The 16,573-nt window shown below is 53.4% G+C and overlaps 8 protein-coding genes across 8 annotated transcripts; 4 read left to right on the top strand and 4 right to left on the bottom strand.

The window, feature by feature from the left end:
• Positions 1 to 18: 18 nt before the first annotated feature.
• On the bottom strand, positions 19 to 474 carry KRP23_2533 (uncharacterized protein; the record flags this gene model as incomplete). Its single annotated transcript, XM_067887282.1, has 2 exons — positions 19 to 132; positions 286 to 474. 2 exons carry the CDS (start codon positions 472 to 474, stop codon positions 19 to 21), a joined length of 303 nt encoding a protein of 100 aa, XP_067749883.1.
• Positions 475 to 1,764: 1,290 nt separating this feature from the next.
• On the top strand, positions 1,765 to 2,220 carry KRP23_2532 (uncharacterized protein; the record flags this gene model as incomplete). Its single annotated transcript, XM_067887281.1, has 2 exons — positions 1,765 to 1,953; positions 2,107 to 2,220. 2 exons carry the CDS (start codon positions 1,765 to 1,767, stop codon positions 2,218 to 2,220), a joined length of 303 nt encoding a protein of 100 aa, XP_067749882.1.
• A 1,157-nt stretch (positions 2,221 to 3,377) lies between these two features.
• KRP23_2531 (uncharacterized protein) lies at positions 3,378 to 3,833 on the bottom strand (the record flags this gene model as incomplete). Its single annotated transcript, XM_067887280.1, has 2 exons — positions 3,378 to 3,491; positions 3,645 to 3,833. 2 exons carry the CDS (start codon positions 3,831 to 3,833, stop codon positions 3,378 to 3,380), a joined length of 303 nt encoding a protein of 100 aa, XP_067749881.1.
• A 1,290-nt stretch (positions 3,834 to 5,123) lies between these two features.
• Positions 5,124 to 5,579, top strand: KRP23_2530 (uncharacterized protein; the record flags this gene model as incomplete). Its single annotated transcript, XM_067887278.1, has 2 exons — positions 5,124 to 5,312; positions 5,466 to 5,579. The coding sequence occupies 2 exons, from the start codon at positions 5,124 to 5,126 to the stop codon at positions 5,577 to 5,579; spliced, it is 303 nt and encodes a 100-aa protein (XP_067749880.1).
• Positions 5,580 to 6,736: 1,157 nt separating this feature from the next.
• KRP23_2529 (uncharacterized protein) lies at positions 6,737 to 7,192 on the bottom strand (the record flags this gene model as incomplete). The annotated part of the gene is made up of 2 exons (XM_067887277.1): positions 6,737 to 6,850; positions 7,004 to 7,192. 2 exons carry the CDS (start codon positions 7,190 to 7,192, stop codon positions 6,737 to 6,739), a joined length of 303 nt encoding a protein of 100 aa, XP_067749879.1.
• A 1,290-nt stretch (positions 7,193 to 8,482) lies between these two features.
• On the top strand, positions 8,483 to 8,938 carry KRP23_2528 (uncharacterized protein; the record flags this gene model as incomplete). The annotated part of the gene is made up of 2 exons (XM_067887276.1): positions 8,483 to 8,671; positions 8,825 to 8,938. 2 exons carry the CDS (start codon positions 8,483 to 8,485, stop codon positions 8,936 to 8,938), a joined length of 303 nt encoding a protein of 100 aa, XP_067749878.1.
• A 5,034-nt stretch (positions 8,939 to 13,972) lies between these two features.
• Positions 13,973 to 15,352, top strand: KRP23_2527 (uncharacterized protein; the record flags this gene model as incomplete). Its single annotated transcript, XM_067887275.1, has 4 exons — positions 13,973 to 14,029; positions 15,003 to 15,064; positions 15,125 to 15,146; positions 15,209 to 15,352. 4 exons carry the CDS (start codon positions 13,973 to 13,975, stop codon positions 15,350 to 15,352), a joined length of 285 nt encoding a protein of 94 aa, XP_067749877.1.
• Positions 15,353 to 16,030: 678 nt separating this feature from the next.
• KRP23_2526 (uncharacterized protein) lies at positions 16,031 to 16,424 on the bottom strand (the record flags this gene model as incomplete). Its single annotated transcript, XM_067887274.1, has 2 exons — positions 16,031 to 16,162; positions 16,236 to 16,424. The coding sequence occupies 2 exons, from the start codon at positions 16,422 to 16,424 to the stop codon at positions 16,031 to 16,033; spliced, it is 321 nt and encodes a 106-aa protein (XP_067749876.1).
• Positions 16,425 to 16,573: the final 149 nt, after the last annotated feature.

Here is a 16,573-nt window from a genome sequence, read left to right as displayed (position 1 = left end):
GGTGCCGGCAGACGACGTCTACAGCTCCTTGAACTGGTGCACGTCCAGGCTCTCCTGGCCGTTCTCCAGCAGCGCGATCAAAGCACCGGCGAACGCCTTGTACTCCGGGTTCTCACGGTGGTGCACCACGCTCTGTTCAGTAGTATCGCCGCATGAGCATTGAGCAGAAACAAACAAAACAGGCAACAAGGTCAGTCGCAAGTCACGTCTCGACCGAGACCGAGACCGAGCACCTAGTGCACGGTATCACTGTAATGGAGCGGGAGTGATCGGTAGTGTACGTACGCTCTCCTGGTCGTAGCGCTCGATGATGGTCCACTTGCGCGCGTCGCTGGTGTTCTGCATGGGGTGCCAGCCGATGACGCCGGCATCCTTGGAGTAGGTCTGCGAGGCCTCGGCCAGCTTGACACGCAGCTGCTCCTCGACGTCCTTGCCATCCTTGGCGTGCAGGTTGACGACAATCGTGTAGACCATAGTTTCTTGGTGGTGGTGGTGATGGAGTGTGAAGTCGAGTGTGAATTCGAGAATGAGTGAGGAGACGGCCGCAGTTGTCCTCAAGCCGTCAAGCAGTCGTAGTCGATGCTGTGCGATGGGAGCTAGGCCTAGGACCCGTCCGTCCGTCCTGCTGGCACACCGAAGATACGTCGCTTCACTCTGCGCTCTGATAACCAGATTACGAACAGAGCGGGGAGCGAGCTTCTCGGTAATCCACGTTCGGTCTGTCGGCTGTCGACTGTCGGCTGTCGGCTGTCAAACATCCGCTGGCGAGGCAATCGGCCACCGATCCGGCGGCAGGTGGATGTTCACGTTTATAGAGCTTTGCTCGTTACCCGCAGGGTTTGCGAAAAGGGATCGTCAAGACGATTAAGTCAATGCCAAACTCGAGCACCAGCAAGGGATATCTCTCCCTTTTAAAGCTGGATGCTCGGTGACGAGCAAACGATCGGGAAACTTGAATCCACGCGCAAGTGACGAAGGTGGCCCCTAACTGTAGACTCTAGACTAGAACCCGTGCAGTACTTCGTATGTTTAGATTCTGCTTCTAGTTTACTAACCCTGCTTTCGAGTCGTCGTATTTGGGAGAAATGGGGGAGAGTATACACATGTTCATTGTCTTGGCATGCACACGGGTACGCTCACTATACATGCACTCAATAACATTTAAGCTAACCTTGGTCTGAGCAACGGTAGCAGAGAATCAGTAGACCGGAACAGCAGACACAATAGCCGACTGCTCGCTGTTAAATACTGGCAGTCGCCGTCATACGTCAAAGGCTTCAACTTTGATTAAAATGGCATGGCTACGGTATCATGCAGAGCCTCCTCCTCGCTGCCACGTCACTCGGTCCTGATTGCTCTTTCGCGAGCTCCTCGACACAGGAGTCAACCCATTTTAAGTAACAGATGCCTCAATCGTCAATATCCAGCAGCAGCATGCCCGGGATCAAGTACCGTACCGGTAGACGATCTCCACTACAAATCTCTCGCGTCTACCTTCTGGTGTTGCCTGTTCGGTCGCCACCGAGGTAGATTACCGAGAAGCTCGCTCCCCGCTCTGTTCGTAATCTGGTTATCAGAGCGCAGAGTGAAGCGACGTATCTTCGGTGTGCCAGCAGGACGGACGGACGGGTCCTAGGCCTAGCTCCCATCGCACAGCATCGACTACGACTGCTTGACGGCTTGAGGACAACTGCGGCCGTCTCCTCACTCATTCTCGAATTCACACTCGACTTCACACTCCATCACCACCACCACCAAGAAACTATGGTCTACACGATTGTCGTCAACCTGCACGCCAAGGATGGCAAGGACGTCGAGGAGCAGCTGCGTGTCAAGCTGGCCGAGGCCTCGCAGACCTACTCCAAGGATGCCGGCGTCATCGGCTGGCACCCCATGCAGAACACCAGCGACGCGCGCAAGTGGACCATCATCGAGCGCTACGACCAGGAGAGCGTACGTACACTACCGATCACTCCCGCTCCATTACAGTGATACCGTGCACTAGGTGCTCGGTCTCGGTCTCGGTCGAGACGTGACTTGCGACTGACCTTGTTGCCTGTTTTGTTTGTTTCTGCTCAATGCTCATGCGGCGATACTACTGAACAGAGCGTGGCGCACCACCGTGAGAACCCGGAGTACAAGGCGTTCGCCGGTGCTTTGATCGCGCTGCTGGAGAACGGCCAGGAGAGCCTGGACGTGCACCAGTTCAAGGAGCTGTAGACGTCGTCTGCCGGCACCGACAGGCTCCAATGATGGCGCATTGGCGGGACGTGTAGCACACTCGCGGCGACACAGAACGTTGCGCACGCTTAAATGGCAGCGACGGGCTTGCGGTGGTGGAGACTTCTTGTGAAGCCAACCGCACTCACCTAGTTTCGGCGCTGCCTAGCACGTCCTCATAGAGTACAACTACCTCTACGACCTTGAAAAATAACAATACACAAAAAGTGCCTGATCCTAGCGTCAAACTACTACGTAGTGTGGTTTGGTTTTACGGAGTAGTGGCAGGACAGTTATTTGTACTGCACGACAGCAGCGAGTGGAGCAATGCTGTTGGAAGAGATGCAGTCTTCGCTGAAAATTGCCGTGATACGATACACCTACTGAAGGGGATTCTTGTATAGTGTTGGTATCTCTTCTCGGCTCCGGGTTCACCCCTGTGAATGGAATAGTTCATGTATGGAACCTCGTAGGTGTATCAAGGAGCACCAGAGTCGGGGTGGACGTTCCAGTAGCGCTGCATGAAGTTTCCAATGCCTGGACGGATACGTTCGTTCAAATCTAGCACGGTGTCCACTTGGGCTGCAATGAGCGTGACGTCTGTGCGAAGCGAGAAGAAGACATTAGTGTGAGGTACTAGTACAGAGTATCATGCCATGCTTTCTATCTGACGCCGGTCTCTTTGTCCTCAGGACCTCTGACGTCGAAAGGTGTCAGAAGCATGGCTCACTGTTGATTGTCAGTGTGCTCAGTGTATCCAACGCACAGGGCCGTGGATATCTACTGTCCGCTCTTACTACAACCAGCACAGGGCAAAGCCATTTTCGACTACTCCTTCGTCACCAACACAACCCACCATGACAAGCCAACAGTTTTTGACACGCACGCAGAAGCACGACGTCGCTTCACGCTATAATATGGACAGGCATTTGTTTGTGTATTGTTATTTTTCAAGGTCGTAGAGATAGTTGTACTCTATGAGGACGTGCTAGGCAGCGCCGAAACTAGGTGAGTGCGGTTGGCTTCACAAGAAGTCTCCACCACCGCAAGCCCGTCGCTGCCATTTAAGCGTGCGCAACACTCTGTGTCGCCGCGAGTGTGCTACACGTCCCGCCAATGCGCCATCATTGGAGCCTGTCGGTGCCGGCAGACGACGTCTACAGCTCCTTGAACTGGTGCACGTCCAGGCTCTCCTGGCCGTTCTCCAGCAGCGCGATCAAAGCACCGGCGAACGCCTTGTACTCCGGGTTCTCACGGTGGTGCGCCACGCTCTGTTCAGTAGTATCGCCGCATGAGCATTGAGCAGAAACAAACAAAACAGGCAACAAGGTCAGTCGCAAGTCACGTCTCGACCGAGACCGAGACCGAGCACCTAGTGCACGGTATCACTGTAATGGAGCGGGAGTGATCGGTAGTGTACGTACGCTCTCCTGGTCGTAGCGCTCGATGATGGTCCACTTGCGCGCGTCGCTGGTGTTCTGCATGGGGTGCCAGCCGATGACGCCGGCATCCTTGGAGTAGGTCTGCGAGGCCTCGGCCAGCTTGACACGCAGCTGCTCCTCGACGTCCTTGCCATCCTTGGCGTGCAGGTTGACGACAATCGTGTAGACCATAGTTTCTTGGTGGTGGTGGTGATGGAGTGTGAAGTCGAGTGTGAATTCGAGAATGAGTGAGGAGACGGCCGCAGTTGTCCTCAAGCCGTCAAGCAGTCGTAGTCGATGCTGTGCGATGGGAGCTAGGCCTAGGACCCGTCCGTCCGTCCTGCTGGCACACCGAAGATACGTCGCTTCACTCTGCGCTCTGATAACCAGATTACGAACAGAGCGGGGAGCGAGCTTCTCGGTAATCTACCTCGGTGGCGACCGAACAGGCAACACCAGAAGGTAGACGCGAGAGATTTGTAGTGGAGATCGTCTACCGGTACGGTACTTGATCCCGGGCATGCTGCTGCTGGATATTGTCGATTGAGGCATCTGTTACTTAAAATGGGTTGACTCCTGTGTCGAGGAGCTCGCGAAAGAGCAATCAGGACCGAGTGACGTGGCAGCGAGGAGGAGGCTCTGCATGATACCGTAGCCATGCCATTTTAATCAAAGTTGAAGCCTTTGACGTATGACGGCGACTGCCAGTATTTAACAGCGAGCAGTCGGCTATTGTGTCTGCTGTTCCGGTCTACTGATTCTCTGCTACCGTTGCTCAGACCAAGGTTAGCTTAAATGTTATTGAGTGCATGTATAGTGAGCGTACCCGTGTGCATGCCAAGACAATGAACATGTGTATACTCTCCCCCATTTCTCCCAAATACGACGACTCGAAAGCAGGGTTAGTAAACTAGAAGCAGAATCTAAACATACGAAGTACTGCACGGGTTCTAGTCTAGAGTCTACAGTTAGGGGCCACCTTCGTCACTTGCGCGTGGATTCAAGTTTCCCGATCGTTTGCTCGTCACCGAGCATCCAGCTTTAAAAGGGAGAGATATCCCTTGCTGGTGCTCGAGTTTGGCATTGACTTAATCGTCTTGACGATCCCTTTTCGCAAACCCTGCGGGTAACGAGCAAAGCTCTATAAACGTGAACATCCACCTGCCGCCGGATCGGTGGCCGATTGCCTCGCCAGCGGATGTTTGACAGCCGACAGCCGACAGTCGACAGCCGACAGACCGAACGTGGATTACCGAGAAGCTCGCTCCCCGCTCTGTTCGTAATCTGGTTATCAGAGCGCAGAGTGAAGCGACGTATCTTCGGTGTGCCAGCAGGACGGACGGACGGGTCCTAGGCCTAGCTCCCATCGCACAGCATCGACTACGACTGCTTGACGGCTTGAGGACAACTGCGGCCGTCTCCTCACTCATTCTCGAATTCACACTCGACTTCACACTCCATCACCACCACCACCAAGAAACTATGGTCTACACGATTGTCGTCAACCTGCACGCCAAGGATGGCAAGGACGTCGAGGAGCAGCTGCGTGTCAAGCTGGCCGAGGCCTCGCAGACCTACTCCAAGGATGCCGGCGTCATCGGCTGGCACCCCATGCAGAACACCAGCGACGCGCGCAAGTGGACCATCATCGAGCGCTACGACCAGGAGAGCGTACGTACACTACCGATCACTCCCGCTCCATTACAGTGATACCGTGCACTAGGTGCTCGGTCTCGGTCTCGGTCGAGACGTGACTTGCGACTGACCTTGTTGCCTGTTTTGTTTGTTTCTGCTCAATGCTCATGCGGCGATACTACTGAACAGAGCGTGGCGCACCACCGTGAGAACCCGGAGTACAAGGCGTTCGCCGGTGCTTTGATCGCGCTGCTGGAGAACGGCCAGGAGAGCCTGGACGTGCACCAGTTCAAGGAGCTGTAGACGTCGTCTGCCGGCACCGACAGGCTCCAATGATGGCGCATTGGCGGGACGTGTAGCACACTCGCGGCGACACAGAACGTTGCGCACGCTTAAATGGCAGCGACGGGCTTGCGGTGGTGGAGACTTCTTGTGAAGCCAACCGCACTCACCTAGTTTCGGCGCTGCCTAGCACGTCCTCATAGAGTACAACTACCTCTACGACCTTGAAAAATAACAATACACAAAAAGTGCCTGATCCTAGCGTCAAACTACTACGTAGTGTGGTTTGGTTTTACGGAGTAGTGGCAGGACAGTTATTTGTACTGCACGACAGCAGCGAGTGGAGCAATGCTGTTGGAAGAGATGCAGTCTTCGCTGAAAATTGCCGTGATACGATACACCTACTGAAGGGGATTCTTGTATAGTGTTGGTATCTCTTCTCGGCTCCGGGTTCACCCCTGTGAATGGAATAGTTCATGTATGGAACCTCGTAGGTGTATCAAGGAGCACCAGAGTCGGGGTGGACGTTCCAGTAGCGCTGCATGAAGTTTCCAATGCCTGGACGGATACGTTCGTTCAAATCTAGCACGGTGTCCACTTGGGCTGCAATGAGCGTGACGTCTGTGCGAAGCGAGAAGAAGACATTAGTGTGAGGTACTAGTACAGAGTATCATGCCATGCTTTCTATCTGACGCCGGTCTCTTTGTCCTCAGGACCTCTGACGTCGAAAGGTGTCAGAAGCATGGCTCACTGTTGATTGTCAGTGTGCTCAGTGTATCCAACGCACAGGGCCGTGGATATCTACTGTCCGCTCTTACTACAACCAGCACAGGGCAAAGCCATTTTCGACTACTCCTTCGTCACCAACACAACCCACCATGACAAGCCAACAGTTTTTGACACGCACGCAGAAGCACGACGTCGCTTCACGCTATAATATGGACAGGCATTTGTTTGTGTATTGTTATTTTTCAAGGTCGTAGAGATAGTTGTACTCTATGAGGACGTGCTAGGCAGCGCCGAAACTAGGTGAGTGCGGTTGGCTTCACAAGAAGTCTCCACCACCGCAAGCCCGTCGCTGCCATTTAAGCGTGCGCAACACTCTGTGTCGCCGCGAGTGTGCTACACGTCCCGCCAATGCGCCATCATTGGAGCCTGTCGGTGCCGGCAGACGACGTCTACAGCTCCTTGAACTGGTGCACGTCCAGGCTCTCCTGGCCGTTCTCCAGCAGCGCGATCAAAGCACCGGCGAACGCCTTGTACTCCGGGTTCTCACGGTGGTGCGCCACGCTCTGTTCAGTAGTATCGCCGCATGAGCATTGAGCAGAAACAAACAAAACAGGCAACAAGGTCAGTCGCAAGTCACGTCTCGACCGAGACCGAGACCGAGCACCTAGTGCACGGTATCACTGTAATGGAGCGGGAGTGATCGGTAGTGTACGTACGCTCTCCTGGTCGTAGCGCTCGATGATGGTCCACTTGCGCGCGTCGCTGGTGTTCTGCATGGGGTGCCAGCCGATGACGCCGGCATCCTTGGAGTAGGTCTGCGAGGCCTCGGCCAGCTTGACACGCAGCTGCTCCTCGACGTCCTTGCCATCCTTGGCGTGCAGGTTGACGACAATCGTGTAGACCATAGTTTCTTGGTGGTGGTGGTGATGGAGTGTGAAGTCGAGTGTGAATTCGAGAATGAGTGAGGAGACGGCCGCAGTTGTCCTCAAGCCGTCAAGCAGTCGTAGTCGATGCTGTGCGATGGGAGCTAGGCCTAGGACCCGTCCGTCCGTCCTGCTGGCACACCGAAGATACGTCGCTTCACTCTGCGCTCTGATAACCAGATTACGAACAGAGCGGGGAGCGAGCTTCTCGGTAATCCACGTTCGGTCTGTCGGCTGTCGACTGTCGGCTGTCGGCTGTCAAACATCCGCTGGCGAGGCAATCGGCCACCGATCCGGCGGCAGGTGGATGTTCACGTTTATAGAGCTTTGCTCGTTACCCGCAGGGTTTGCGAAAAGGGATCGTCAAGACGATTAAGTCAATGCCAAACTCGAGCACCAGCAAGGGATATCTCTCCCTTTTAAAGCTGGATGCTCGGTGACGAGCAAACGATCGGGAAACTTGAATCCACGCGCAAGTGACGAAGGTGGCCCCTAACTGTAGACTCTAGACTAGAACCCGTGCAGTACTTCGTATGTTTAGATTCTGCTTCTAGTTTACTAACCCTGCTTTCGAGTCGTCGTATTTGGGAGAAATGGGGGAGAGTATACACATGTTCATTGTCTTGGCATGCACACGGGTACGCTCACTATACATGCACTCAATAACATTTAAGCTAACCTTGGTCTGAGCAACGGTAGCAGAGAATCAGTAGACCGGAACAGCAGACACAATAGCCGACTGCTCGCTGTTAAATACTGGCAGTCGCCGTCATACGTCAAAGGCTTCAACTTTGATTAAAATGGCATGGCTACGGTATCATGCAGAGCCTCCTCCTCGCTGCCACGTCACTCGGTCCTGATTGCTCTTTCGCGAGCTCCTCGACACAGGAGTCAACCCATTTTAAGTAACAGATGCCTCAATCGTCAATATCCAGCAGCAGCATGCCCGGGATCAAGTACCGTACCGGTAGACGATCTCCACTACAAATCTCTCGCGTCTACCTTCTGGTGTTGCCTGTTCGGTCGCCACCGAGGTAGATTACCGAGAAGCTCGCTCCCCGCTCTGTTCGTAATCTGGTTATCAGAGCGCAGAGTGAAGCGACGTATCTTCGGTGTGCCAGCAGGACGGACGGACGGGTCCTAGGCCTAGCTCCCATCGCACAGCATCGACTACGACTGCTTGACGGCTTGAGGACAACTGCGGCCGTCTCCTCACTCATTCTCGAATTCACACTCGACTTCACACTCCATCACCACCACCACCAAGAAACTATGGTCTACACGATTGTCGTCAACCTGCACGCCAAGGATGGCAAGGACGTCGAGGAGCAGCTGCGTGTCAAGCTGGCCGAGGCCTCGCAGACCTACTCCAAGGATGCCGGCGTCATCGGCTGGCACCCCATGCAGAACACCAGCGACGCGCGCAAGTGGACCATCATCGAGCGCTACGACCAGGAGAGCGTACGTACACTACCGATCACTCCCGCTCCATTACAGTGATACCGTGCACTAGGTGCTCGGTCTCGGTCTCGGTCGAGACGTGACTTGCGACTGACCTTGTTGCCTGTTTTGTTTGTTTCTGCTCAATGCTCATGCGGCGATACTACTGAACAGAGCGTGGTGCACCACCGTGAGAACCCGGAGTACAAGGCGTTCGCCGGTGCTTTGATCGCGCTGCTGGAGAACGGCCAGGAGAGCCTGGACGTGCACCAGTTCAAGGAGCTGTAGACGTCGTCTGCCGGCACCGACAGGCTCCAATGATGGCGCATTGGCGGGACGTGTAGCACACTCGCGGCGACACAGAACGTTGCGCACGCTTAAATGGCAGCGACGGGCTTGCGGTGGTGGAGACTTCTTGTGAAGCCAACCGCACTCACCTAGTTTCGGCGCTGCCTAGCACGTCCTCATAGAGTACAACTATCTCTACGACCTTGAAAAATAACAATACACAAACAAATGCCTGTCCATATTATAGCGTGAAGCGACGTCGTGCTTCTGCGTGCGTGTCAAAAACTGTTGGCTTGTCATGGTGGGTTGTGTTGGTGACGAAGGAGTAGTCGAAAATGGCTTTGCCCTGTGTTGGTTGTAGTAAGAGCGGACAGTAGATATCCACGGCCCTGTGCGTTGGATACACTGAGCACACTGACAATCAACAGTGAGCCATGCTTCTGACACCTTTCGACGTCAGAGGTCCTGAGGACAAAGAGACCGGCGTCAGATAGAAAGCATGGCATGATACTCTGTACTAGTACCTCACACTAATGTCTTCTTCTCGCTTCGCACAGACGTCACGAATACACAAAAATTCCTCTGCAGTAAATTGATCCTAACGTTATGATTAGACCACGAAACGACGATATCCATCCAGGATACTTCCACTTTCCATCTCGCAAGTCATGGGGCAAAGAAATACATTTGTTTGCAGCGATCAAACCGGAGGGCGTGGTAAGCGGCCCCAATTGTGAGTTTAGAGTTGACTTGGCACGCGCGACGGCTTGGCTCGCTGCACCATTCTTCGGGAGAGCCCCATTGACTCCGAAGCTGCTAATCGTAGGTATTCCTCGTAACAATTGGATAACCATCGACCGAGAAATTTGATTGCGAGCTTGTCTGCCCACCCGCTGCTAAGGCTGTAGCACCGCCGATTCTGATCGAGTGAGATGAGTAGTTTGCTGCTGGAACTCCTATCGTTCGCGCCGTATTCTTGATAGCATCTACAACTTCACGGACTGTTAACGATGCACAGAGGTGCCGCTTGAAAGTACACTTGAGCTGTCTTCGTGCTGCAAGTATGTGCTTGAGACCTTCGATCGGGCATAGCAACTTATCACCGGATGCGCTCATCGTGCGCCACGCACCGCGGCCGTACTGGTCATTCTTTGCTCCTTCTAAGCTGATTGTCACGGATGTTGCTAGTCTGCACTTCACACGTCTGCCGTTGCCGTCCGAGAAGAAGGCGTTGACCGTCTTCAAGTAGACAAACCGGCGGGGTTTCCCTACTTTGAGGAATTCCGAGCGGCGAAGAAGAAAGAAATAGCCGATGATGACGCTCCCCCACAGCAGGTGCTGTCTTGGCCTGGAGAGATCAAGAGAGCGGTACAACACGCGGAGAAATGGCGGGGTCAGCGGTTGTTTCTTTCGTCGAGGGTCAGATAGTCGTTTGATCCCTTGGAGTAGTAGTTCAAGTCGGGGGCTTGTCGAGAGTGATAGATTTTGTGTCGTCGATGATACCAGCGGATACTAGCCAGCTTGAGCTTAATTGTTGAATGCTGATTCCTGTTGTGTTGAGTATTCCAACCACCCGTCCAGCAGTATGTGGCGAAATACTCCAAACGTCGAGACGCTGTTGATGCTGTTAACCATTTCGACCAGTTCATTCGTGCAGCGAATCGACGCCACTGTTTCCAGTGGCGAGAATATGTGGCACAGGTAAAGTTTGCCAGGGCATTTCGACGGAGCATTGGCCCCAGACGTCGGATAGATTGTCGAAAGGCTCTTGTATTTGAATCTGTGTCGACACACACGACATGTTAGACCAGATTTCAGCGAGGGGGTGGCGTGTCGACCTCGCCCGAGATCCAGCATCGGCCATCACGTTGAGCTTGCCGGGAATATGAGATGCAGTGAACACGAGGTTGTACTTAAATTCAGCCAGCGATAGAAGACGGTTGTACATCCTGGCAATAGGGTTTCGGCTCGAACGTCGATTTGCCCACGAGACAGCACTAGTGTTGTCGATGTGAAACTGGACATGAGTGCGAGAATGGCACCCGGCTCCAGCCCAGTATGGACCCCAGTGGAGCGCTGCAAGTACCGCACTTCGTAGTTCTCTCACATTGATCGACGAATCCTGCGAGTCCGCTGTTGAAAACTTTTGACGAATAAATTGCTGTAGCGTTGGTTCGAGTGCACAAAGTCCGTCGTTGCTAACGTCCATGAACACGTGAAACTTAGGTTCTGACACCTCAGCGAAGTGGATGACGGGTATACCATTGAACCGAGTATGCTTTTGTAGAATCGATCGAAACCAGAGTAGATCATCGATGGTTGCAGTTGATAGCACACGAGTGCCGTGCTTGGGAATTCTCGACGCTGATTCTTGTAGACATTGAATAAAGGCACGGGCTGGTGGAAAGCAACTGACGACGTGACACAAGCTACCAATCGTCTTGAGCAATATACTTCGAGATGCGGCTTTGTGTGACAGCAACTGCTCAACCCGATTGAGAGCCTTGACGAGTTTTTCCGTTGGAATTGATACTGTCGCCGTTGTAGTGTTCCACAGAAGCCCCAATGCCTTGCATTTAGTAGACCATGCTGTAAATTTCTGCTCGTTGATCGCTGTGGGTCCCAAGACGGTGGCCTTTGCACGCCGGAGTGAGAGGTTAGCGTCGAAGCAGACTGTCCCTTTGTCGATCTCGATGCACGTGTGGTCGTCGCACCACACATTGCCGGAGAATTGGCGAGTCAACTTGTTGCCGTGTTCGTACAGAGCGTTAATGATCGAGCCGGCGATCGAGTAAAATGCCGGTGACCCGCACCAGCCGAACCCGCAGGAAAGGTCGATGACGAGGTAGTTTTCGAAAACGAAAGCGAACATGTGAACATGTTCCGAATGAATTGGGATGTGCCCGAAACATCCCCGAGCATCATTAACACACACCTTCCGATGTGAGAAGTGGTGAGATGATGGATTCGAGTGGCGATATCTCGAGGGGGGTGTACAAGATCGAAGGAAAGTTTTCTCGGTCTGTGTAGTCGTTGACCGCGTACCCATCAGGGATCGAATAGTCGTTAATTAGCCGAATATCAGCTGCGGGTGAGCCAGATTTTTCGACAGCTCCGAGTGGACTGATGAATACGTCCGGCCATTGTTCGAGCAACCGTGACTCGACGATCAGGTAGCGTCCTTCAAATTGACCGCGACGCAAATGGCGAAGTATTTGCGGTGCCATAGCCTGAAGTCCGGCATGGTTTTGAGGGCGTGTGGTCTGCTTTGCTGGTAAGTCGGTTGACCACTGAGGCCGTACACCTTCTCTAACGATTTTGTTCCACTCGAGCACAGTGGGCTTAAGAGCAGGGTCAACGGGCATCGGTATTTCGTAGAGATCTTTGTTTGGTCGAGGATCGGCTTCTGTTTGACCCCGGAGAAGACGAACGACCTGTGGTAGACTCCACTTGCTATGCTCAGCGAGATCAGACCAGAAACGAACCTGATCCTTGTCGATATCGGCGACCAAGTCCGGCCGCTCTGGTGGTGGCTGAAGCCCGATCTCGTTATTCTGGAGATTTTCAGAGATTGTCGCTTGGTTTAGCTCATGAAGTCGATGCAGAGTTGACATGAATCTGTTGTGGCCCATAGTTTCTTTCTCCTCATGCCGTTCTTGCTGAGTTGGAGAGTTGGCGCTGTCCGAACAGAGTCATAAGTCGCTAAACGAAGTGCCAAGACCACCCCATCGTTCCATGACAGCCGTTTTGGCTTCCGCTGAAAGTGACGTCGGGCGGAAATGGCCATACGAACAATTTGAGAAGTGGCATCCGGTCTTGGACAGGTACTTGAGGCACAGAGTCTTTCCGTCTTCCCCACGTGGCAACGTGGCGTAATTTTCCGGAGGAATTCGGTTAGACCCGGGTGTGCGGCGTGCATTTTTGGCATGCTCAACTGGGCGAGACCGGGTGCTTGGTGTTGACTTCGGCCCATCGCAGGACTCTCTTAGAGCAGCAAGCCTGTCGTCGCTACGCTGAAACTGGGTCGAAATCTTAACGGCTGTTGCTAGTCCATCCGAAAGAACTGTGTTGCGGAAAAACTGAACTTGGTGTTAATCGAGAAAGCAAGCAGACGCGGCATTTGAGAATCTAGGCGAGCGTGATCGGAATAGCAAATGACGAAAGCTTTCGCTTCCGAGATGAAGTTGGAGGTCGGCTTGTTGTAGAAATGGTGTCCAAACTTATCTAGTGCGTCAAGAGCGCAAATGATACCAGCGAAGCTAGAAACCCTGGCAGGCTGCGAGTAGCCATTTCTGGGTGAAAAATCCCTCAAATTGGTTCCCTTTTCCTCGGCGGCGACCTCGTCGTTCCTCAACGCTCTCTTACAGTGCATGATAGAGAGTTCGAGACCGAATACAAACCACGTAACACTGCTGGGCTGGCTACAAACTCCACGTGTGGCGACTGCTGAATTGATTGAAGTAGTGTTTGAGGGACCTTACCTGTGTGTCGCCGGTGAACGATTGCGTCGTGGATGCGTTGATCGGTAGGAGACGGGTGAAAACCAATACCTTGGTGCTGTCGCGGATGCCGACCGGCTGAAGAGTCATCACTTCTATCGGAACTCGAGTCGTCATGGTCTACACGTCGACGCTTTTGTAATGGTGCGTTCATGTGTCGGACTTCGCGGACATCTTCGTCATCATCGTCGTTGGATCCACTAGAATTGATATCATCGTCTGAGCTATCACTACACCTGTGTTGGGCGTTAGTTCTGTTGGGGCGTCGAGTGGGACGGTCCGTCCTTCGGTTGTCGGTGTGACTTTCTACTGCCGGGGGGGGGGGGGGGGGGGGGGGGGGCGGTATTGGAACCGCTGTTGGCTGCTGGTAGTAAGGTACTGTTGAAATAGATATTGTCAGGGCGACTGGCGCGATTGCCTGTTGCGAAATCCACAATGTGCTGACGCCGGACGTGAACGAGTTGAAGTGTGGCAGGTTTTAATAGAGGAACGACTGCCTCTGGAACGTACGGAATTGATAGGCTTGACATCACCGATGAGGGCACGCCTGCTCGGCGCTTACGACAGGCGGCAACGATGGCGTCTTGTTGGCGTAGGAGCTCTAATGGGCTGAGTGCCACCACATTTACTCCAGCACCCGGTTGCAGGGCGTAGTTTAGCGAATCCACTTTTATCACTGACTGTGTGTTCGTTAAGGGGAACCGTGTAGGCCCTTCGGCGCTGGCGATATGTAGTAGGTGGGTGGTTTCAGAAGCCGTGTACCCTGAGACGACTCCATAAGACCATGAGTCGACACCTGAGTGCGCCGTCTTCACAAAGGCGACTGGATGAGCGAGATAAGAACCAGGCCAGAGCTGTCGTTCATATTCCGGGACAAGCCGTAGCTCAACGATGTCTTTGGGAACTTCGAACTCGCTGCGCTGGTCATCACCGTCAGGATCAATGGCCTACACCGTGACCGTAGCCTCTGCTGCCGACACTACTGAAACTCTTGTAGCTGCTTGGAATGGGTTGGGCCGAGAAGGGCAAGCGCTCCGGTGACGGCGTTGCCTGTCATTGCGACTTGGATGGCGGAGAGAAGGCTAAGAGTTCGCTTGTTGCGAACTGAACGAAATGAAAGTGAGCTACTCCTAATGCTGCGGTGCCTCGGAGCTTCTTCTAAATGCGTCTCGGGAGTCTTGTCGCTGGCTGGGATGCAGCAGCGCGTCTTCATTCCTTATGCTTCCAGAAATAGGAGTATCCATCCAGGATACTTCCACTATCTGCATTCCAAAGTAGTTTTAGACAAGTGAGCACGAATTGTGCATGGAAATGAAGAACCATTAAGCTTAGGTCTAGTGCATGCAGCCCAAACGCGGGCGGCGCTCAGCACAACAGCGCTGTGTGAGGCACTTCTCATATTGTCAATTCCACACAAATTTGCCGAACTCGGGAGATTTGTAGCCTTTGTCAATCTCGCCGGCCAATCTACCACCATCGGTTATTGGTCAAAATAGGACGCATTTCTGATTTTGTACCCTATCACCGGACGGCAACTTCTAAGACAAACTCTCACTGAACGGAAGCGCGAGTCTAGCGCAACGCGAAGGCGGTCGCAGTGGCCAGAGCAGTCTCAAGAGTCTACCAGGTGAGGGTATCTGCTGTCGTTGACGGTGGTTGTCGTACTAACAAGTGTGATATTTGCTAGGTTGCAAGAGCTGTCATACAAGGTGAGATATTTGAGCTTGATTTTTCTCTTATTGTTGTGATGCTTGCTGAATGTACCATTTAGTGCTCGCATCAGTTGTTCTCGTGCGTGGAGAGCTTCTCCATCGTGCTGTGGGCAATATTGCTGTGGCTGTGCGATTGTATTCACGGCGTCGACGACGTTTTCGGGTCCACGAAGTGGTGGCGACACTCGCTTCGGAGGTTGTGAGCTGCCCGCTCGAAGAAGCAATGGAAGAAGCCGCTTCGAGGCAGCATGCGCACCGAAACACGGTATCTCACTGTTTATACGGATACTATCATCTTGGGTATTCCGTAGGTGAGCTCGCACACGTCTACAATAAGTCCGATAAAACTGTTAGAAACTGGATACGAGTGTTGGTTGTGCTTGCCCTACGTCAGGTACAGCTGAGTCAGGTTGTGGGGCACCTCTGGCAACAACAGAGGGGGGAGCAGCCGGAGTCGTGGCCAAACGAGGTGATCTTTGAATAGTCCTAGGAGAGCTGGCGTCACGCGACGATGGCTGAGCTGACTGAGAGAGTCGTGTCTTACGTGAGCGTGACGACGTAGACGACGATGGCGTTAAACGGGGCGATCTTCTTGTAGCTACCGGGGTATAGGGAGAGCTGCGTTCACGCCGGCTACGCGATCGCTGGTTCGCAGTCACGCCTTCCTCGCTAGCGTCCATGTTGCTCTTGGACTCGGATCTGATCCTCTCTCGCCTCTTAGATAGCATAAATTCATTCTGTATAACAGGTTTGGAGATTCAACGGAGGTTCAGCTCGGGAGATTCAAACGCGCCCATTCGGAAAGTTTGAGAAGAACACACAATATCTACCTTCGTAGCCCCCCCCCCGTAATCTTAAGGAACTATTTTACCACAAACTGCTTACTCGACGTGCACGGGCTTGCTCGTGTCGAGCTCATTAAACTGGTAGATCTCCAGAGGCTGATCCAGAAGCGCACCCATGTAGACTCCAAACTCGGCGTAGTACGGGTTCGCCTGGTGGATCTCCAGACTCTGCTCAGAAAACAACAACAACCAATGAGCCTCACCTTACCACACACTACGTTCCCATCAATGCACCACGTACGCTCTGACGCTCGTAGCGCTCGACGATAGTCCACTTGCGGGTGTCAACGTGGTCCTGCATGACGTGCCAGCCGATGACCTCGGCGTCCTTCATGTAAGTCTGCGAGGCCTCGATCAGCTTGTTGTGGACTTTCTCCTCGATGTCCTTGCCTTCTTTGGTGTGTAGGTGAACAACAAGCGTGTAGACCATTTTGTAGTGATGGAGGATACCCTCGGTGGTTCTTGTGAGGAAATTGAGGAATGACGTAGCAACTGCTGTCGTGGTTGAACTGCGGCTGGATGGCGCATACAATCCTGTTTACGCGTCCATAATGCATGTACCTGTACCAGTACAGCATG

The sequence above is a fragment of the Phytophthora ramorum genome, assembly GCF_020800215.1.
Source record: "Phytophthora ramorum isolate Pr-102 chromosome Unknown Phyram_PR-102_s0002, whole genome shotgun sequence".
NCBI classification, from domain to species: Eukaryota; Oomycota; class Peronosporomycetes; order Peronosporales; family Peronosporaceae; genus Phytophthora; species Phytophthora ramorum.
This window is presented reverse-complemented; position numbering and strand designations above follow the sequence as displayed.